General features: G+C 32.9%; 2 protein-coding genes and 1 pseudogene across 5 annotated transcripts; all 3 read right to left on the bottom strand.

Annotated features, from left to right (window-relative positions):
- Positions 1-2,111: 2,111 nt before the first annotated feature.
- LOC100786392 (cyclin-dependent kinase E-1-like) lies at positions 2,112-5,466 on the bottom strand (annotated as a pseudogene).
- Positions 5,467-8,046: 2,580 nt separating this feature from the next.
- Positions 8,047-13,155, bottom strand: LOC100785877 (transcription factor MYB33). Of its 4 annotated transcripts, XM_006597995.4 has the most exons (5): positions 12,882-13,155; positions 12,696-12,772; positions 10,942-11,316; positions 9,079-10,072; positions 8,047-8,762 (listed from the first exon to the last, which is right to left on the bottom strand). In XM_006597995.4, the coding sequence occupies exons 3-5, from the start codon at positions 11,293-11,295 to the stop codon at positions 8,509-8,511; spliced, it is 1,602 nt and encodes a 533-aa protein (XP_006598058.1). In that variant the 5' UTR covers positions 11,296-11,316; positions 12,696-12,772; positions 12,882-13,155; the 3' UTR covers positions 8,047-8,508. The 4 variants fall into 4 exon arrangements, with proteins under 4 accessions (XP_006598058.1, XP_025981678.1, XP_006598061.1 ...); XM_026125893.2 differs by having other exon boundaries at positions 12,696-13,155; XM_006597998.3 differs by lacking the exons at positions 12,696-12,772; positions 12,882-13,155 and adding an exon at positions 11,683-12,677.
- Positions 13,156-21,370: 8,215 nt separating this feature from the next.
- LOC121173553 (uncharacterized) lies at positions 21,371-21,775 on the bottom strand. The gene is made up of 2 exons (XM_041009615.1): positions 21,689-21,775; positions 21,371-21,607 (listed from the first exon to the last, which is right to left on the bottom strand). Exons 1-2 carry the CDS (start codon positions 21,773-21,775, stop codon positions 21,371-21,373), a joined length of 324 nt encoding a protein of 107 aa, XP_040865549.1.
- Between the last annotated feature and the right edge of the window lie 2,297 nt (positions 21,776-24,072).

Below are 24,072 nucleotides of genomic sequence, written 5' to 3'. Positions count from 1 at the left end.
GGGCATGGGGTTTTTATTCCATATGTCATAGTTTCATGAACAATATAGTTGTTTTATGTTTTTCATTATTAGTTTGACTTGTTTCATTCATTTGGACGGTCTTGTTTTGAGCCGAGATGATTTTATTATTTATTTGGACAAGTTTTATTATGATGTTCGAGAAGCGAATGTGGACCTTTTATCCTTTTGAAATGCTTTTATTTAAATGTATTTTAAAATTTTTAGTTAATTTCACATTTATATTCCTTTTATTATGTGTACATATATGTGTGGGGTAGAGGGTGTCACAACTTGCAAACGCTAACGCATGCATACTAAAAAATAAGTATATGTACGTTATCAAATACTTGTGGTATTTGTTAATATACATAACTGGAAAGCATACTTTCGACAACGGTTAATTTGCACATTCAAAGATGGTTTTGAACCGTCTTTCAAGATAACGTCATGGAAAGTCAAAACATTCCACAATGGTTCTTAAAAAATCGTCTTAGAAAGGTTATCATTCTAAGACGGTTTTTAGGCAAATAACAATCTCAGAATGTATTTTTGAAAAAAAATTAAAAATTTGAGAATTCTAAGACGTTTCTCTGAAAAACTGTATTTTGTGTGTGTGTGTAGATGATAAGCATGTAAAAAAGGCAGTACTTCAATATAGCAATTAAACATAAAGAGATATTAATTGAATAGAAGTAAAGTACCTAAGTAGCAAAAGAAGTTCACCAATAGAGAAAAGAGCAAGGAAGCCATACATGCTTCTCAATAAGAAGGAACCAAAACAAAATGTAATCATTAAGAGAAATGGGTATGAAAAAATTAAAATGATTCTTTTATTTTCCTTTCCTTTATTTCTACTTTATCACTATTGATTAAATAGTTTTAGTAACTATTATTTTAAGGATATTTTTTGATGAATTAAAAGTGAACAAATTATTTTAAAATAATATTTAATGTTCTCAATAATTCTTAATTATTGTATTTTTAATAATACTATTTTACTTATTAATTCTTAACGTACTGCTTACATAAGTCAAATATTAATTCTTAACATACTTTTTATATATTTTGTACTACTGTTTAATTGTACAACCAAGGACAAGGATACGAAAAGTAAGAAAATATACATTGGTGGAATAGTGCTTCATGAGGACAAGGACAATTTTTTTTTATAGAACACAAAATAACTACACGAATATTTTTGTTTATAAATCTTTCAAACAAAATTTTAAATAAATTAGAAGTAATCAAGAATGATAAGAACGGGTCTTATCCGTTGAATTTAAGAACAAAAGCCAACCCAGAATAACCAACAATGGGAAGGTAGAATCTTACTTCTGTGCAGGTTAATCTAACCAAAAGTCACAATGCACAGTCCTTAACTATATTGATACAACAACATAGTTACCACATCATTTTCCATGCACCATAGGTCATATATCAAGAAATAGAACATACATGGGGGAAAACGTAAAACTAAGTGAAGATTTCCATAAACATTGAAAAACCAATAACTAAAAAAACTTAAAATCATACTTTTCAAGGTTAGACACACATAATAGACACAAGAACAAAGGAGAAGAAAATGAGTCCTACTTATGCTCCAAAGCATGTGCTGCTATCAAACGAAACAAATTTATGGTTCACATGGTGAATAATTTACACTGAAAGCGTCTGCATCACAACATTTCAGAATTGGGATAATTACCATGTAGATTATTCAACAAATTGACTAGTGTAGCGACAAGAAAAATAAACCATTCAAATAACATACAAAGCAAGAAGAGATAGACTGAGGTTGAAACTGAAAAACTAGAGATCATGACCATTAAAGCAACAAAAAGTTAGCAGGGGTAATAAGTGATAATGATATAGTTACAAGTAAAAAGTTATAAAATCTCAGGCCCATATTTTACATATCAATGCTTGGGCAAAGAAAGGAGATGTTGTGACCCATTTATACACCCCATCACTATTTAGGAGGGAGTGTCAATACCAACCACAAGTATATAAAACTGATTGTACTACACCTTGATTTCAATTTTGGATTACTCAAATGGAAAATGGAACTCATCATTTTTCATTTTCTGTATAGGCATAGCAAAAATAAAATGTTAAAAATGTAAGAAGGAAAATTCTTGCTCAAGCATCTTTGGCAAGAGGTCATATGCAGGGCTTTTTGGAGACAAGTGTACAACATTATAGAGATTGGCATTGTCACTTTACACACATAAGAAAGAAAATTTGTTAATTTCATAGTAGAAAAAAATCAATTTAATTTTAAATTCAAAGAGTAATAGGTTAGTAAAGGAGGAAGTAAGGAAGGACTACATACTAAAGGAAAAGATGATTCCTACATATAATTGTATAATCACATAAATAATGAAAATTGGCAGCACCACCTACAATAGTATCAAAAGATCTTACTATTTGTGTCCTTGTATATGTTGCACATCTTGTTGCCAATGTGGAAGACTTGCTAAGGAAGGTCGCTTTTCTAATGTGGGATGGCCTGGCACAGGAACAATGTCATGTGATATAGCTCTAGAATATTCATCAACATAATCAATGTCCACCAGTAGGGAAAAAGAAAAACTCAAAGCAGATAAATTACCTAAAACCTTAAATATCTTGTCAAGTTGATCAAGTTGCACAGAAAGAACAAAAATTATACAAAACCCAAAAGACAAAGACTACACTAATATAAAAGTTACTTCAACACCAACCTAAAGAAAACTAAATCAATGGCACAAAATTCAACTACAAAACCAGAAAGCTGTAAGTTATTGCATTAAGTACCAAAAAGGGATTTGATGTAGCTTTGACTTCTGCCTCTTAAAATAGTGGCTTCAAGGTCAACAAGTCAGCAAAAATCCATCCCACATCCCAGATATCTAAATGTATATTTAAGAAAAAATGATCGAGTACTGGACCACTTTTAGAATAGTGAGAAAATGCTATAGACACATTCAATTACCATACACTATTGTTAATTGCTATTCATGAGTTTTAACTGTATTAAAAATAGGTGAAAAAAGTAGCAATGTACCTTTAATTTATGGTTTCTTTTGCGAGATTTGTAAATAATTTATTCTTGTGTGAATTTATATAGTAGAAACTCCATTTTTGTTGGCTAATGTTGGATTTAATTGGGTTTTTAAGCTAAAGAAGAGAAGAAGTTGAAATGCTGCTGAAGGGCTCGCTCAGCGAGCCAGATTGGCTAAGCAAGGCTTATCCGCTTAGCAAGGAAGCTAGCTCGCTAAGCGAACACAAAATCCTAGAGAATGTTAAGCCAGAGAGTAGTGCACTTAGCGTGCAGCTAGCCCGCCCAGCGAGGACGTTATCTCTTCTCGCGCTTAGCGCGTTCAGGCCCGCTTAGCGCACAACCACTTACTCTCGCTCAACAAGACATGCTCGTTGAGCGTGCCTTCGTATGCTGAGAAGCCCAAGAACCTTCAAAACACTGAGAATAGAGGAGATGAAGGGACAGACTACGTGAGACAGAAGGAAGATGACACCAAGGTTGAAGAGAAGACATTTTCATCATACTTTCACCATTTTCTTTCATTCAAATATCATTTCCTCTTTATACTAAGCCCTTATTGCTAATGGAGGGCTAAAAACTTCATTGTTGGGGAGTTTTTCTACTGAGCACTCTTAATGTAAAACTTCTAACTATCTATTTAATATTATTTCTAGTGTTCTCTGCTTCTACCTGTGTTTATTTTACATGCTTGTGGCTTGATCATCCATTTGTATGCTTGGTTAGGTTTTTAGTATCGAAAAATGCTTAGAATCCTTAAAACTTGGTAGAGCAACTAGAGGTCTGTATATCTAGGGATAGAGTGCAGTAATCTAGTAAATATTGTATCTTGTGCGTAGTGCAGCTCCCTTAGAATGCGTTTGTTGAGGAATCAAGAACAAAAACTAAGGGAGTTAGGCTCTTTCATGTGAGGAATCATGGTCTGAGTAAATTGACAGAGCAAGAACATTAGAGTAATATTGAATAGATAAAAACCTATTAGTACAACAAGAGAAAGTTCAGTAGAATTCTCCTCGACGCTTTTATTCTGATATTTATTCCATTTTGCATTTTTGTGTTCAATTTGTCATTTGTTTAAGTTTAGAAGAATTAATTAAAGAAAATTGAACCATGAATGAGTTTCTCTATTTTTATTACCAAAGTTGAAAATGTTTACATACTGAATATACGACATCTAAGTAAAACAAATTCGCTGTGGACACAATACTCGGACTTACAATTTAAATTACTACTTGTGCAAATTGGTATACTTGCCAATAAGTGAACAACTATAGACAAGTTTAATTATGGATTATGTGTACCATAGTGGAAGCTTCCCTCAACATCCAAATGGATAAATTAAAATGAAAATATTATGTCAATCTTGTGAACATCTCCAATTCAGCGAAAGCATGACTCATTTAAATAGGTGTCTCAAGTCAAACTGGGGATAACAGAACCACAAAACATGTAACTATGAAGCTAACTATGTCACAACACAATAGTTCCTTGACTAGCAAATATGATTGAAACAAAAAAGAAAATCACCTTGATACCAAACACATAAAGAAAGTAAAACTTCAATAAAAGGATACCAAGAGCACTGGAATAATGTTTTTCTCTAAGAAGCAACTCAGGTGCACGATACCAAATGGTTACAACAACCTGCATGTTAGTATCTCTTATATTCAGGAAACGAATAATCAAATGAGAGCAAGCAATCCATATTTAAGCAACCCATGTGTGGGGAATCAAAACACTAGAGAACGCTAGCAAATAAGGTAGTTCAAGAAGGTAAACTTCAAACCAACATAACTCTTATATCTATTTAAAAAAGAAACACTAAAAAAAATCGAGTGATGTTCAAATTCAGTTAATAATCCAGACCTGTGCAGATAGCTTAGTCCATTAAGCAACTGCCAAAGCAAAGACTTAATAGTGTACTGATTAATGGAATGGTTGAGTTTGTCCTTATGATTCCTAATAATTTCCTACCACATTTCACACAACAATTTATTTCACACTCAACAAAAAGAAAAAATGCTTCTCGATGGAAGGATATACCGACATAGAGATCGTGTTAAGCATAATCAAAGGCGAGGTAGAGAGACATGTCGGCGTGGTTGGTGTCTACGTTGACGAGCTTGACAACATTCACGTGTGTAATCTCCCCCAGCAACTACAATAACAGAAAAAAGAGGAGCGAATGAAAATTGCGTTGAAAGAGGAAAGGAAAAGGTTAGGTTAGGAATAGAGTTAGTTACCATGATTTTGCGGATGGCAGTGGGGGAGACTTTTTGATGGCAATGGATTTGGAGGGAGTGTGAGTGGGGGATTTGTTTCGGGCAAGGAAGACGGGGCTATAAGTACCTTCGTCGATTTTTCCTAAGATCGTACTGTTGCACCCACTCTGCCTTGCTCCATCGGCTCCCACTTCCATCCCTCATCTCCCTTCTGTTATGTTCGATTGCAAGGGGATATGCAGCAGTGTCTAAAAATTGAAAGGGGAACGAATGTGAACAAACACGTTTGTGAATAGGCGCATTTGTGTGTATAGAGTTGAGTGAGAGGGGAAGTCGAACAAGCACATTTGTTTTTACTTAAGTGGAAAATATTCTATGACAGTTTTTACAAAACAATCTTAGAATGACAACCTTCTAAGATGATTTTCACAAAACCATTGTAAAAATGTTACATTTATTTATAAAAATGCCACTGTGTTTCCTTCTAAGACGGTTTTATGAGAATCGTCTTAGAAGGTGCGTCGTAAAAAATCATTTTTATAGTAGTGATATACACACTTTTTTTTAATGAGTGTGCTAACAAACTATAACTAAAAATTATCTTAAAATACATTAATGGTATAACTATGAATGTATGAATACATGATTTTGATGATGTTAAAGAATAATCAAACAAGGTTGCTTTCAAGATTACTTCAATAAACATTCAAAGTTTAAGCATTGCTTCAAGATTAAGACAAGGTTGCTTCAACAAACAAGAATTGCTTCAAGATTCATTCAAGATCAGCTTTTGCCTCAAAACACATTGTTTCCAACATGTCAAGGCTTTGGTAATCGATTACCAGGCAGTGTAATCAATTACCAGAAGACAAATTTGCAAATCATCTTCTTAAAAGGGTTTGAAATTTGAATTTTGAATGTGTAATCGATTACCAGCAACGAAACTCTTGAAATTCAATTTGAAAAGTCATGACCCTTTAAAATATAACTATGTAATTGATTACCAGAAACCTATAATCGATTACCAGTGAAAAATTTCAAAAAAAGTTTTTTGAAAAGACACATCTTTTCAAACCATTTTGAAAAGGCACGAAGAGCCTATATATATGTGTGTGTCTAACTTCAAAAAGTAAGAGAGAGACATTTTAAGAGAACTTCATTGTCAAATGCTCTCTCAACAACTCTTGGGCAAACACTTGCAAATCTATTGAGAGTTCATCCAGGAACATCAAATTGAATTATCCACTCTGAAGGAGAGAAATCTTTTTGTTCATCTCAGAAAGTAATTTGTAATCAAGAGACTGGTTGTCTCTTGAATTGTGAGTTTCCTGAACACAAGGGAAAGCGATTCCTTTGGTGTTCAGAAGTTGTAAAAAGGTTTTTTACAAAGTTAGTGAAAATCTCAAGTGGGTTGCTTGAGGACTAGACATAGGCATGGGAAGTGGCCGAACTAGTATAAATCAAGTTTGCATTTCTCTCTTACCTTATCTCAGTTATTTTTTACTGTAGTTTACTTTGTCTTGCGCATTTAAAAGAATATTATTAAATTGATTGCTTCTTCTTCTTCTTCTTCTTTTGCATTCTAAGTCTATCATTTAAAGTGGGGGGGTTAAAGTTTGTTAGTGAGAAAATTTTGAAACTTAATACCCCCCCCCCCCCCCTCTTAAGTTATTGAGACCACTTGTCCAACAATAACTTGTTAATGCAATGGAAAAGTAAAACTTTTTTTGCACAGTGCAAAATGTTTTTGATACCGTTGGATCTATTAGTTTTTAGATGAAAGATCCATTTATTTTTATTATTTCCTTGTCTTTTCGAATTTGTCAAACTCCTACAACTTGTGTACTGTGCGAATTATCAAAATTAGTTTCATACTATGCAAAAATTATTTCACCTTTGCAAGATATATATATATATATATATATATATATATATATATATATATGTGTGTGTGTGTGTGTATATATATATATATATATATATATATATATGTATGTATATATAAGTGCCAAATAATATTAAACCCTATGAGTATGACTAAGTTAATTCGCAATACTTGCTAAGCTTATGGGATGGACCTAAATTTGATTATCACAAGACACATCTTGAGAAAGAGATGAAGAGGTCCCAACTCATTCAACAAAAAAACAAAAAAGAGATAGGGAGCTTTAAATGTAAGAGTAAATTACACTTCATTCATTTAATATATGCAAATATTACATTGTCTTTACCTTAAACTTGAATAAGGAAATTTCACACCACACTTTAACCAAAAATCTTAATGCTCATGTTTATGGGTTTTCTCTTCACTTATATGGTGCTCAACATTTTCACTTTTAATCGATGTGGGACTTCACCTCATATTTGTACTCCAACAAATATTCCATGTATTTTATCAATTGATATGTCATTATTTTATCAATTGTTTAGTTTTTATTTTTTCAAAGTCATGCATGGTCATGGTTCTTTTTTTTTCTTTTTCAACAAGAGAAGCACAATTATGTTGTTGGCTAGGTAACAACCAAGTTCTGTTCTACTACTACGCGGAATCAGCTAACCATGAACAACTTGAAAATTTATTGTTTATAGACTAAAGCCGACATTATACCAATTTTTTATCCTGTAGCCATTTTAAACATTTTGCAAGTTAGGTATGCTTCAAAATTAAAATGCAACTTAAGAAATTTTTATACATATTGTTTTTTGGCCTAATAATAATCATATAAATGGTAAAAATAGCATCTGTCCAAACAAAAAACATAAGCAAAGAAACTTAAGACGTTCTTAATCCATGCAGTCCAATGTTTCAACTGCAATGTAGTTCAACAATTAAATCAGGAGTTTGCAAAAGCATTCGTGTACACAAGATTCATGATGGTACAATACATGCAACACCCAAAACAAAATTGACAAAGCCACAAGAAATCATTAGTCTCTGACCAATTTTTTGGTACTCAATCTTTTTCAGCCCACCAAATATTGAAATTGGACAATCATATTAAAAAAATCAACACAAGTCTACTTAGTAATGGAGTTTCAAATCACACATCTCATAGAAGTTTTCTTAACCAAGGATGAACAGCTGAAATACAGCAAGCATTTTATTCACTGCCGTTGCACAACAACCAAACCCCCACACCTGACTTGACTTGGCGAGTGTTTGGATTTCCAGTGGAGAGGGCTCCAACGTACGTTCAGAGAAATAACCCATTTTTTATTTTTGCCCTGAATGTACATTTAGAGGGGCTAGAATGGATTTCCAAACATAGTTATAGAAGTTCCAGCAGTCATATATTTATGGTCAGTGGCTAAATCATCTCCAAGAAAGGCCGTTGCAGCATCAGTACTGATAGCCTGGTTCTTGCCATGCCCAGAACCTAGGTCATACCAATCTGAAGTAAGCAAGAAGTCCGGACAAGTATTATTCAACAGGGACAAGGTTTGATTTTCACTGTCAGGGGTCCAAACCTGGTCAACAGACTCTAAATTTGGAAGGTCGCCTGCACATGAATTGAGGAATTAAGGAGGAACTTTACAAAGAATAACAATAGATCTTTAGTAGCTGACAATTAACACAGGAATTAAGGATTAAATCTAACACATGCATTTTCAATAAAACTGATAAATGAATTCGTTGTGATGCAAACTCTATCATATAAAATAAGTATTAACAAGTTTTCAGGGACCCATAATATAACATGAAATCTCCAAAATAATTAAGAAATTTATGATTGAGCCAAAGAACTATGTGAACATGTATAAGAGTGAGATGTTTTCAATAATCATCATCCATACCACAGACAGAAAATTACTAACCAGTAATGGTCTGAACTGGTAGCTGTTCGTTCAATGAATTCATATTGGCTCTAAGACCAGTGCACTCATTCAATATTGAAGTTGCACCAAAGGGAGATACAGGATCAGCATAATCTTCCCATTCTGTCTCGTACACATTCAAAGCAGAGCTGTCAGCTCTGTCACCAGGGGTTGCAGTAGAAGAATTTGAACTCTTGTCAGAACAATGGTTCTTTGAACTGCTCATAGTCTTTGCCTGATAAAGTAAAGCATCCAGCAGGCCACTATTTTGTGGAGAAGAACAATCTGACTCCAGTGTACTGATTGGTGTAGGAGACTGAAGGAAATCATCAACTGACTCGAGCAAAGAAGGTGGGGGGGATGAACCCCAGCTACCTAAATCGAGTTCTGGATATTGGAGTGAAGGGAGCTCCAACTTCACAGCCTCATAAGGCTTAGAAGTAGAGGAATTGCCATTTGAAAGTGAATGGCTGTAACACATTGAGCTGTGCGAGGAGGGACCAGGATCAAGGGGTGCTTGCATTCCAAATGATTGTGCAATCTTATTAGAATTATTGTCTCGAATTTGATCAAATGAATATAAATCATATTTTTTCATATCACAGGAATCGATAAATGGTATTGTTGACTCTTTAAGACGCTTACACTTAGGTAATGTTGGTGGCACAAAACTACAATACTGAGAAGAATCAAGACCTTTTAGCATATTGCCATAAACAGAAATATCAGAAAGCTCGTGCACATAAGGTAAGATTCCCTGATTATCCTTCAGACTGTCAAATATACCATCATGTATCTCAAAACTGTTTTTCTGCAAGAAATCAGGATGCATTTTTTCGCCACCATTAAGTCCACCAGAGCTTTGGCTATGCTGGCTCTCTTGCAAAGCTTGCAAACTCACTTCTGGAGGATAAAGTGGCAACCCAGCCCTTTGACACCTTTTGATCCGGGTGTTCCAGTAGTTCTTTATCTCATTATCTGTGCGACCAGGCAACTACAAGCAAAACAAATTAACCATCATAACAGATTAAGGGGTTTAAATTATTCAAGAAACCTATAAGCTTTATTATTGATTTAATTGTCACTTCCCTGTTTTGGCAATATAATACTAGTCAATTGTTTTCCTAGTCAAGGGGCACAAGTCCACAACATCCAATAGAATGTAACATAGGCAACCTTCTAACTCTTAAAAATGAACAGTTACCATGATGTATTTTATTATCTACTTTGTAAGATTATTAATAACCTAATTTGCAATTGAAGTTGTAGATATGATAGAATTACAAATCATTTGCAAACACAGAAAATAAAAAACTGCATTGAAATGAATGTCTCCCAAGTATCATACCATAACAATGGTTATTTAACTTCTTAAACCAGTATGATGATATACAGAAAAAATTTACAAAAACACTGTAAAACTCTATACTGTGTAAAAGTTGACATACAAACATATTACAGCATTAAATAACACTTATACAGAATGAGTGATGTTATGCATTGGGATTTGGGAATCAAACAAAAGACATGTAAACTGTATTCTGCCACATTAGTTATAGTAGACCTCTACGTCAGCTTATCACCTATTTGGAGATACCTCTCCAAACGCTGATTATTTAATCAACTCTTTTCTTTATGTGTGGATTTGTCATTGTATGACATCAAGAGATAAAACTAGCTTGCTCCATATTTTTAGGGAGAAGTCAAAAGGAAAAGCGGGTTATCAGATGGAAGTTCCTTGATAAAATACAAGAAAGATATAACAGTAGTGACATCACTAATAGCAAATAGAATCGAAGATTTCAAGAAAACATTTAAACTATAACTGCATATGTATGACAAAGAAATTATATATATGCTTACATGCGCTGCCATGCGTGCCCATTTGTTTCCCATTTTGGCATGAAGTTCAGCAATCACCCGCTCCTCTTCTGCGGTAAACGCCCCTTTCTTTAAATTCGGCCTTAGGTGATTAGCCCACCGCAGCCGACAACTTTTTCCGCAACGTAACAACCCGGTGTGCTTCTGAACAGCATTCCAGTTCCCCTCCCCATGCTTCTTGACATAATCCACCAAAATATCATCTTCAGTTGATGTCCATGGCCCTTTCTTCAGAACAATGCCAGCACCTCCTTCATAACTCTCATCATTCAATTGTGTCCCACTCATATCATTGGGAAGCACCTCATCTTCAATATCTATCTTCATTTGTCTCATCTTATATTATATAACTTCTGCCTAAATAATTCACAACCACAAAGAAAAGCCTTAAAATTTACAAAAGTGAAGAATGGTAGTAAAAAGTAGAAACCAAAAAAACTGCTAAATTTGCTTTCAGTTTCATTGCCATAAGCCACTTAATTTCATTTTTCAGATATTTCTTTTGCACAGGGGAAGGAGCTGCAAACCACATCAAGATAAAAAAAGAGCATAATGATATCATAATTGATTCACACACAAAAAAAAAAAAACAGAGAAAACAAGAAATGATCTTTATGAAGACACTTTAAAAGCTAAAAAAGAACTACCACAGCTTAAATTGAAACGAAAATAATCTGAAGCACCATATTATTATATTAAGAAAATCATTAAAAGCATGAATACCCAGTTTCTACTTCAGCAAAATCTGACTCCGAGTATTTAATGATGCTCTCTTCTCTGGACCATGAAAGCACAAATTTCCAGACCCAAAAAAAGAAACAACCCATCAAAATCCATCTAATAATAATGCTTGCCTATAATACCCAATTAGGAATCAAATATATAGGAAAAAAAAAAGCTAGTACTTACCACTTATCACATGATCATCATTTCACACGAAAAATTACAACAAAATTCCCAAAAAAAAAAAAAAAGCTAGTACTTGCCTATAATACCCAATTAGGAATCAAATATATAGGAAAAAAAAAAGCTAGTACTTACCACTTATCACATGATCATCATTTCACACGAAAAATTACAACAAAATTCCCATCCCTTAAAACCCACAAAGGCCAAGCACACACACATTACACATAACACGGAATTCATAGTTCCCACCAACCCCAACACCCCAAATCCGGTCACCACAGTACACATTTATTACAATGTTAATTACCCAAGTAAAGCGAAAAAAGCAAAATTAAAGAATAAAGGCATTTAAATGTACTTTCGTTATTTATTAATCCCAAGGTTTATTCTTGCCATCTATTACAGTATAAATAACCTGAGCAAAGAGAAAAACAAAATTAAAGAGAAGATGCATTTAATACCTTCCTTATTTATTAATCCCAAGGTTTTAAAAAGGGTCTGCGATTCTGGCCATTTGATAGTACAATATTAATAACCCGATCAAAGAGAAAAAAAAAATTAAAGAGAAAATGCATTTAATACTATTAATTTTTTAAGCTCGAGGTTTTAACAAATGATTGGGTTTCTTTCTGTAACCACAATTGTGACAGCATGTGTCAGTAATGTATTAGTAAAAAAATGTGATGAAATAGTGATCGTAATCTAAAACCTTGATTATGACCATTTTTAAAAATTTTGATTTTAATTTTAATAATACATAAATTCAACAGATCGAGATTTTCCACTGAACAAAAAACAAGAAATGGAGAAAAAGAAAGATAGTTTACCTGAATAGGACGCGACGCTAAATAGCTGAATTGAGCTCGGAAACTGAATGGAACAGTGAAAACCGAAAACCCTGTTCCTAAAATTGTGAGAGAGAGAGAGAGAGAGAGAGAGAGAGAAAACCATCACACGTTGGAAAGTGCGATCAACAGCGCAGGCCGCAAAACGGTGTGTTTAAGGAAACTAACCTCGGAATCGGAGCGAGTGCGAAGGGAAGGGGAGGACCGAGAGTGAGGGGTGAAATGAGAAATTCGTGTTTTAGAGAAAATGAAAATGAAATGAAAAGTGAGAGAGATGGGGAGTGAAGGGAGGAAGTATAGGGGGAGAGAGAGAGAGAGAAATGTGGGAAATGAAAATGAAAGGGTAGTAGGAGGAGGAGTTCCACCCCACACACATCACCTTTCACTTCAATGTTTCTAAATCTATGTTGTGTGTGTGTTCTTATATTATTCAGTTCTTCACTTCTTCATTTCCTCCTCCTAGGCTAGCTATTAATAATAATGAAAATGAATGTAAAAAAATAAATAATAAATAATGAGAGAGGTCTTTTATTAATGAGCCGCAAAATTGAATCAGTTTTCTTTTCAGCATACTTTACTACTTCTTTTGTAGTATTGTGTGCTTTTTTAGATTGAATTGAAATGATTCCAAAGAATAATTTTAAATTAATCTCTTACTAATCATTGGTAGTATATTAACTGTATAAAATAGATTCATTATAATTTAATTTAAGATATTTATTGTGCGGTTAAAAAAATTAAGATATTTATGAAAAGAGCTTTAGGAAAATATAATTGTATTTCATTCTTATTTAATTAGTATCATTATTTATATGACTTTTAACGATAATTTTATAAAAGTTAATAAACTTTTTATAAATATTAATTTTTTTTGGATGATAGTTTATATTATTAGTATATAAATTTTTTCTCCATTTTAAAATTTATATTTATCATAATTTTTATTATTCATATTGTAATTTTTACTGATGTTGTATAAAATTTAAACTTTTAATATATTCATTTTTATTATTTTTTTCTGGAAGTTATTGTTTCAATGATCGTAAAATAAGGCTTAAAAAATTAAAACTTTATAGAGAGAGAAAAAAGTGAGTATAAAATATTTTTTTGTATTATGTTGTTTTCATATATATATATATATATATATATATATATATATATATATATATATATATATATATATATATATATACTGCAAATACTAATGGTGCCTTGGTATTATTGAGTGTCCCTTATTATAAGTGCCCTCAAATTTTCACTTAACTCAAGATTATTTGTAGTTTGAATAACTCCTAAGAGTTTATAAAATATAATGAAAAAGATATTTTAAAAGGTTTGCTTGATTTATTGAAACAAATTAAGGATAAAAAAAACAAAAAATGCTTACTATATAGTAGTATTTGATTAAATAATTATGAAATGAAAAAATGAAGCAAATAATAAAGCATAATACATGTTATTTAATAAATGAAAAAATAATTATTTTATTCCTCACGCAATATGACACACACACACACACAAAATACTCGTCTATACAGCTAAATATCGTCAACACCAATTGCAAAATGTTGAACAAGTTCACGCGCAATCACTTTCTCCATTACTGAAATGGCTAATTACATGCTTCGATTACCAACACGCAGAAAGTAGTACCCTAACCTAACCTTTTATAATATACTAGTATTATTTTGTTTGTAATGTCTAAAGGCACTCTTTTTGCAAAAGTAATGAATGAAACATAACCAAAATAAATAATAAACGTTTTGACATTTTCATGATTTTTCTCCATAAATAGAAGATAAAGTGCAAGTGAGCACGTGGATCAATAATTATTTTCAATTTAATCAATCATCTCAAAGTTAAGTCTCTTAACATTAAATACTCAAAAGAATTAATAGTACTTTTTTTATTTTGAGTAGTTAAAAGATGTTTTAAGAGGATATATTATTACACTACTTCATTACTTAGTTATAAAGGAATACAAGACAAATTTATGAATGAAATTTATGCGAGAATTATCATTATTCTGTAGATTATATAGTCCTACCTTGGCTAGTTTTGTTTTTTCAATTTCATTTAGTAAAACTAATGCTAAAATGAGACAGATTTTATATAATGGAGTTAGAATAGAGAATAAAGCCTAAAGTGTAGTGTGAAAGTTAGAAATGAAAAAACGACAGATATTTCATTATTTGAAGTGTTTTTGTACATAATTTTAAGTATAATACAATACAATTTTTTTTTCATTTATTTTAGCTCCTTTTTTCCCCTTGATTTTTGCTTGTGCTATTGAAATGCTAACTTTAAGAGAAGAATTCATAGAGAATAAGTATTTAAAAAAGAGTGAGGACTAGAAGTCACTTTGGCATGAGGGTTTGAGTTCAAGGTAACTGGATTTGGGACAAAATCAAGGAAAATGGGTGGTGAGGTGTTTCAATATTTTTGGGAAGTGGGTATGAATGGACAATGATATCTTCAGAATAAATAACACTAACACGCAACACAACGAGGAACGCAAGGAATGGCAGAGAAACGTAATACACATTCACCCGTCAAATTAGATACGGTTAATAATTAAAAAGTAATTAGGTGAACATTTGTAAAATTGATTGGGAATGAGATTGATTTTAAAGGGAAGTATTGGATGTTTTGTTTTAAAAATAAGATAGAAATAAAACTCCGGATAAAATTTTAGACTCAACACAAAAAGTACTTAAAGCATGTTGAAAACACTTAGAGACAAAAGATTAATCAGGTATAAGATGCAGAAGTTATAATGAATTATACGATTGGTTTTGTAGTGAAGGAAGAATAGAAGTAAAGAGAACTTATGAATTTGAATCTCAATATTAAAGTCCTTTTCATTTCTAAAATATTTCCAATTTAGTGAATTTTAAGAATTAAAATCTTAGTATATGTTCTGTTTAACACTGAGAAATTGATTTTGGTTTAAATAGAACTTATGAATTTGAATCTCAATATTAAAGTGTTTCATTTCTAAAATATTTCCAATTTAGTGAATTTTAAGAATTAAAATCTGAGTACATGTTTTGCTTAACATTGAGAAATTGATTTCGAATTTAGAATTGATTTTAGTTTAAATATATTTTTACGTGTTTGAATTTATATTAGAAAAAATTTAAAATTAATTTTAAATTTAAGATTGATTTTGAGTTTAAATAATTTTAAATAAATTTTGTGTTGGATTAAAAATTTTATACTAAATTATACTCCTAACCTAATCTTATAATAAAACATCCCAATATAAATTACATAACTTCAAAATTAATTTTATTAAAAATCAATTTTATTAAGGACAACCAACCACGCACTTAAACAGTTGAAATTCAATGTAACTTTTTTTTATAAAATAAAATAAATAAGCTGAAACGCGTGAGAACACGCGCGAAATGATTGTCGAAGCAATGACGCGGCACATTTCCCTGTTTGGGGTTCTTTTAGAAAGAATTTCCTAAACTAGGGCTATTCTTGAGCGATTTCCCAGGAGATGCTCTTTTTGCACGTACCCTGCATGGGAAATGCCATTGTTGATGGCGCCTTCAGCAGGAGTTTGGCACATGGCTATGGAAACGCCATTCCCAGCAGCGCTTCCACTTTTGTATGAAAACGCCAGCAGTGTTGGCGAGTTGGCGAGTTGGTGAAGGCTAGCCCTAGGCTTGCAGTGTTGCAGTGCAGACTGACTGCAGCAGGGAAGCGCCAGTTGCTCTTGTGAGTTTGGAAGCGCCATTGGTACCAGCGATTTGCCTGAAAACGCCAATGGTGATGGCGTTTGAAGCTGTTTAAATACCCCTCCCACCCCAGAGTATTGTACATTTGTTCTGCGCTTTCGGTTTCAATATTTTACTTTCGTTTTCGTATAGCTTTGTTCTGCGCTTCCCGTTTCAATATTTTACTTTCGTTTTCGTATACCTTTGGCATTTTGGTGACTTTGAAAATTTCAGTGGTATGAAGCATTTTATTTTTTAAAATTATATTAGCTTTCATGTTTTTTCTTGAGTGCTTTCCCTTTGAACATTTTGTTTTCGTTTTGGTAGCTTTGGCATTTTGATGGGTTTGGAAATTTTTGTGGTATGAAGCATTTTATTTTAAAAAAATTATATTAGCTTTTATGTTTAAAAGGCTTGTTAGTGTGTATTTAAATGTCAAAAATAAACAAAAAAATTGTGTAACGATGTGTATTTGAAGAAAATATTTTGAATATGAAATTTGTATAATTTTTTTAATTAAATTAGGTTGGTGTTGATGAACGTTTGAAGTTTGAATAAAAAAAATTATAGATGATATTTATTTGAAGTAAGTATTTTGAGTACGAAATTTTTTTTTAATATGAAGTTGTAGTATTTTTTTAATTAGATTAGGTTGGTTTGTTGGTGTGTTAAAAATTTAGAAACGTTGAACTCGAAAGTGTTATTTGATGCTTTGTTTTTTCTTGTACTACAAAAATTTTATTATATTTGTAGTAATTTTGTAATTACCTTTTTCCATTTTAAAGTTATTAATGGTTAAGAATAATTATTTATACTACTAACTTCGGTAATGAATTAATAAATTTTCTGTTAAAAATGACTATGTTGAAATTGTTCATTTTTATAAGTTTGTCCCATAAAATTAAGTTGAAGTTAATTAAATTTTTTTAAAAGAGAAATTGAATGTGAAGTTCCAATAAAGAGATCTTTTGTGATTACATTTTATTAGTTTTGATTAAAAGTTTTATAAAATCGTTTGTGTTATTTAAATGTGTTGATGTGAAATTTATTTAAAATTAATAATTTGAATTACATCTTGATTAGTTTAAAATTACTACATTTAAATTGTTAATTTTTTTAAAGTGTCTTAATATGAAATTGATTTGAAATAATTTTTTTTAAAAAATTACGTTTTATTTTGAAGTTTTAGTAATGACTTTTTGTGATACCCATTTTGTAATTTATTTGACGTGTTCAAATATTGTTTTTGTAGGTACATGATGAATTCGGTTATAACAGTGTTGTATTTCAATGGAAGGGTGTATGAAGATAATGATGATGTAATATTTGAAGGCAGTAAAAAAGCGATTCAGATTAAACGTGGAACTAGTTTCAATGCTTTGAAGAAAAAAATTGGAGATAAGGTAAAGTTACAAAATAATGAAATTATTTCTGCTATTAGCTGTAGATTTTTAGTGTCAGGAAAATATATTGCCTTGCAAATTTGTGACGACGAAGACATTGAAACAATGTTGGAAAGTTTTAAACAACAAGACCAAATGTCAGTTCTAGAATTGTACATAGAAAAGGATGTGGCTGGTGGTTCAATGTTTCATTCTGCCAATTCGCTTACATCATGTGGAAATTATTTATCTAATGATGACACACAACCGGCAACAAATATGAGCAATTTACATATTGACAAAGACGATGATGATGATGATGATGATTATCTTGTGTCTAACTCATACGTTGAAGAGTCTTTAGACGAAGATGACAGTGTTGACGGTATATCTGATACAGACGATGGAGTCACAAACATTCCTCAACCAGTAAGAATTGTTCACCCAGCAGAAGGTATAATTTGTTGTATGAAAAAATTAGACAATACATTTATTATTTGATGACAATTGTATTTAATGCTAAATAAGTATTATTTGATTTTTTATTTTATTTTGAACTGTTAGGTGCACAACTAATTGAAAATTCATTTTGGAATGATGCCTCACATTATAACAATATCAACTGGAGTTATCCTGATGAGGAAGACATTTGCGGTTTGGAGATGCCATCGACCTTTAATGTTGGCCAAGAATTATATGTTGGCATGGAATTTGATAGTAAAGATGTGGTAAAAAATGCAGTGAAACAATATTTTATGAAGGTGCATCAAAGCTTCAAAGTTGTTGAAAGCAAAACGAACAAGTATGTGGTTTGTTGTGTGAATAAAAATGCAGAGTGTCCTTGCCCTTTCTATATGAGGGCAATTATATCTAAAAAAATAGATACGTGGAAAGTCACACAATGGGGTGGACCACACACATGTCTGAATATGACCATGACACAAGATCACGAGAAACTTGATTCAGATTTAATTGCCACTTGTGTAGTAGGTACGTATTTTATGTTCATATTATGTTCATTTTTTGTTAATTATCATTTAAATTTTGTTATGTTATTCACAGGCATGATCAGAGAAGATCCATCAATAAAAATTTCTTTGATTCAAGAGAGGATTAACAGTGAATTTGCGTACAAGGTGTCGTACAAAAAAGCTTGGTTGGCGAAACAGAAAGCCATTGCAATTGAATATGGCGATTGGGATGAGTCATATGCGAAACTTTCGTCGTGGCTAACACACATGCAAAATCATTCTCCTGGATCATATTTTCAAGTACTACATGACGATTTTATCATTGGGAATACGGTTAGTCGCGAACACCGTCAGTTTCATAGAGTTTTTTGGACTTTTGGGCAATGTAAAGAAGCTTTCAAGTACTGTAAGCCAATCATACAAGTTGACGGCACACATTTGTACGGCAAATACCGTGGGACCCTCTTAATGGCCACATCACAAGATGGAAATGGTGGCGTTCTTCCTCTAGCATTCGTGGTGGTTGAAGGTGAGACGTTGACAGCATGGTCATGGTTTTTGGCACACTTGCGTGAACACGTCACTGATAAAAATGGTATTTATCTCATTTCTGATCGGCACGCGAGTATAAAGTCCGCTGTCGCTAATGAAGCACTTGGTTGGAAACCTCCCCACGGTTATCATGTCTATTGCGTGCGACACATAGCAAGCAACTTCAATCGAAAATTCAATAACGCCAAACAAAAAGAAATGTTGAAGAAGTTGGGTAAGATTTCATATTTAATGGTCACGTTTATTTAACTTCCATATATACTTAAAATTGTTATTGATAACTAATTTTATGCAGCCTACACTCCTTGCAAGCACATTTTTGATCAAAATTTAGAAAAATTTCGTAAACTAAGTCCAGCCATAGCAACATGGATTGATCGCATTTCAAAGGAAAAATGGACGATGGCTTATGATAGAGAAGGACGTCGATAAGGCCACATGACAACCAACCTCTCAGAATGTATCAATAAGGTTTTGAAGGATTGTCGCAACATTCCCATAATAGCCTTGGTCAAAGCAACGTACAGTAGGTGTCGAAAGTACTTTGTTGAGCGTGGCCGCCAAGCCCAGAGACAGTTAAATGAAGTCCAAGTATATTGTTCAAAGCTTGTTAAAGAACTTAGAAAAAATCAAGAACAAGCTTGTTCGCACATCGTTCGCGTGTATGACATCCACTCCACAAGGTTTGAAGTAGAGGAGACCTTCAATCCTATTACGCAACGTGGCGGACAAAAGTGGGTAGTTAACTTGAACGGTCATTATTGTCAATGCGGAAGGTATTTTGCGCTTCACTATCCATGTTCACATATTATTGCAGCTTGTGGTTACGTGAGCCTGAACTACTACCAATATATAGATGTTGTTTATACAAATGAGCACATCTTAAAAGCTTACTCCGCACAATGGTGGCCTCTTGGGAATGAAGCGGCTATTCCTCCTTCTAATGATGCATGGACACTTATCCCTGACCCAACCACAATTCGTGCGAAAGGTCGGCCAAAATCAACAAAGATAAGGAATGAGATGGATTGGGTCGAACCTTACCATTTATGCTTTGAATGAAAATTGATTCATCACTACTATAAAAATGAACTTCAATTACGATTCTACCCAAATTAATGTCATCAAAAACATGATAATAATAGTTGCATCAAAGATTAGGTCTCAATTACAAAAAAAAAAACTACTCAAGCATAACCATGAAAAAAAAGTTAAAAAGAAAGAACATTCGAAATCGGAGAAAGAAAGAGTTTGCTTCCACTCTTAAGTCATCTCTCTCCACTCTTAAACCCTTAAACCACTAACCTCTAAACCTAACCCCTACTCCAAACCCTAAACCCATAAATACCTAACCTCTAACCCTTACCATAACCCTAACCCTAACCCTAATCCAATTTATTTTTCATTTGTCTACTTTAGTTTTAGTTGTAAACTTGGTTAATTATTATAGTTTGATGCGCCACATAAACTCTATACATTAGTAAGGCATTAGTAAGGCATAATAAATGAGATGCGATAGATTAATTGTTAAAATCAAATGTCTAACAAACAACAACAAAATTACACAGATACATCAAAATCAGTCATTATGGTGTCCGTGATGTCGTGAAGATGTGCCACATGGTCGATCCCATCTTTGCGCTTGACGATCAGGATTTCTTCTATCGCCGCGTTGTCTCCCCGCTTCTGCTTGCTCAGCCTCTGCAGAAAACTCCTGACGCAAATCAACACCTAATAAGTCGCCCATATCAGGTATTGCTCCGGGTACATTCCATTGCGGAGCAAATGGGGCGTTAGGTGTTGCCATGGGGGCATCGGTGCTGCTGTGAAGGAGTCATAGTGGGCCATGAAAAATGAGGCTATGTTTCCGCAACACCACCGAACGAATGTGAGGTCTCAGAAGTATCATATGATGACCTGCAAAAGGATACTGATACATCTGTGAAGGATATTCGGAAAATGTTGCTGGCATGTAATACATTCCATGACCACGCTCCATCATTTGTTGGGAATATTGTTCCGCTTCAACAGGCTCCCTTCGTCTGCCTATGCCCGAGTTTCAACACTTGACTGAAGAATGGAAACTCTTGGGCTGGGAATTCACGCTCTGATGCTGGACCATGTGACACTGGTTCAGTGATTCTCTCTTGCTCTTCAGATATAATTGCTAACTTATCCACGTAAGGCACGAGATCATCAACCGTCCACGTGTTCCTCCCTTGTGGTGACACCATATATTGTAAAGTCTCCACAACTTCACCCTGCAATTAGTAGCGTCAACAAATTAATGCTCATGCTTAAGAAATTAATTAGAAGTTAAACATTGAAAAACAGATAAATACCAATGCAGCTGTGTTTGCATTGTTTGGGTCGACAAACATCTTTGTTTTACGCCTATACCACACCATGTAGTCCGAGTTATAACCCATAGGCCCTCCTGTCGAGGATAAACGTCGACCCTAAACTCTGCTCGATTGTTCCACTGACCAATGATTGGGGCCAACAGGTGGAACCAATTCTCATCTTTTTGCCTTTGAGCGTTATGCCATGGATATTCTGCGGTTGCGAAGGACACCCTGGGAATGGTTGTTGCAATCCAAATTTCGTAAAACTCTATCGGGTTGGTGCCACTCAACAACATGGAAACAAATCAGTGGCACCACCGCAAACCAGGGTACACTTCCAACCACACAAATTGGAGGCAACGCTGCCATCACAGTTGCTGTGTATGGCTCCTAGACAAACTGCATATAACAATACACTTGTCAATTTTCAGTCAAACATAACATATTAAATTCCATTTAACCATTACATTACGATGTTCTTACCTCATGTCGTTTCATCAAATCCAATTTGCGACGGAAAAGTCTAAGATCATCATTGCCAATATGCTGATTTCCACATCGCAACCACCTACAATAAAAATGAAATCATCATTGTCAACACGTTCCATCATTAAATATTTTTCATTCAAACTAATTTTTTAAACGACAAACCTGTGTCCGAGTGGTTTATTTTCTATGACGGGAGGCGTCCTCTTTGGAGCTAAGGTCGTGCATCGTTCCCATGCCCACATTTGGATTAAGATGCACATACCTCCGATTGATTTAACTTTGTAATCGGTGGCGCTGCACATCTCTCTATATAAATACGCAAGCATGGCAGGTCCCCACGCATACGTGCTGCACTGTTCAAAGTCACGTAGAAATTGTAGGTACTTAAGGAAACTCTGCTACTACTTTTGTTAACAAAGAGGACACCTCCTATGAATCGAAGGATCCACGCACGGGTAAACCTTTGTAATTGCTCAACGTTACCCTCATCAATATTTATGTGAGAAAAATGGTGGCCAACCAACTTAATTTGACGACACTGCCTTCAATTTCCCTTCTCTGGTCTGACTCCTAATAATTCTTCACACAATCGGCCCAAACAAGATTAGTTGAACCAATTAATGGTGCCCGTCAGTACGTAGACCTAGTAAAACTGACACATCTTGGAGAGTAATGGTAGCCTCTCGCATCTCAGGTGAAACGTGTGGGTTTCGGGCCTCCATCTTTCAATGAATGCACTAATTAAGGCCGCATTTATCTTTAGGTATCCCATCCTCATGATCCAATAAAACCCACATTGCCGAAGCAAAGAACAATTTCCTCCGGTATTTGTTCTTCACCTTGATACGTCGGGACTGCTCGTCTGATGTGTAGTTTTTGTCTGGTTCCCCATTCCAAACATGTTCTGAAACATGCTTAGGTTGCATCCACAACACGTCACTATCAATTGGACCAGACCTAGTTTGTATACTTGATGAGCATGACGACGAAGAAGCCATTGAGCCTACAAAATAAAATATAATACAATTAATTGACAATAAAATTTATACATTAATTATACATACACAAATTAAGTATATTTACAAAAAATTAATTAAAATAAATAAGAAATTATATTTTTTAAATTTCAATAACAAAATATATTATACAAATAACCTAATTCATATATATTCTATAAATAAATTAAATTACAAACAAATATAAATTTAAATATATAAATTAATGACTACAAATAATTACGCTTAAAATAATTTAACATACAAAATCAACAATTTAAAATACGTAAAACTATTCTAATTTAAACATAAATATGAAACTAATAATAATAACTAAAAGTAACGTAATATAAAAATTTAATTCTAACCTAATTTAAAATACTAATTTACACTACATAAAATTATTCTTAATCTATCATAACAAATATATACAAAATTAATGACTTCAAATAATTACGAGAAAAATAATTTAACATACAACATCAATAATTTAAAATACCTAAAATTATTCTAATTTAAACATAACATATGAAACTAATAATAATTAAAATTAAAATTAACATAATATAAAAAATTTAATTCAAACCTATTTTTTAATTAATAATTTACAATACATAAAATTATTTCTAATCTATCATCAAATATTTAAACTAAATGTAATCTACCATATACAAAATTTAAACTAAAGCTAATCTAAACTTAATACGTTATGGTACCTAAAATTATTCCTAATCTAAAATTATTAAATTATGATACCTAAACCTATATAAAAAATTTCAACTAAACTTAATCTATCATATAATATTATTCCTAATTTATCATATAAAAAATTGTTCCTAATTTATCATATAAAAAATTTAAACTAAATCTATTATATCCTATAACATTAAGAATTCA

The sequence above is a fragment of the Glycine max genome, chromosome 15 (assembly GCF_000004515.6).
Source record: "Glycine max cultivar Williams 82 chromosome 15, Glycine_max_v4.0, whole genome shotgun sequence".
NCBI classification, from domain to species: domain Eukaryota; kingdom Viridiplantae; phylum Streptophyta; class Magnoliopsida; order Fabales; family Fabaceae; genus Glycine; species Glycine max.
This window is presented reverse-complemented; position numbering and strand designations above follow the sequence as displayed.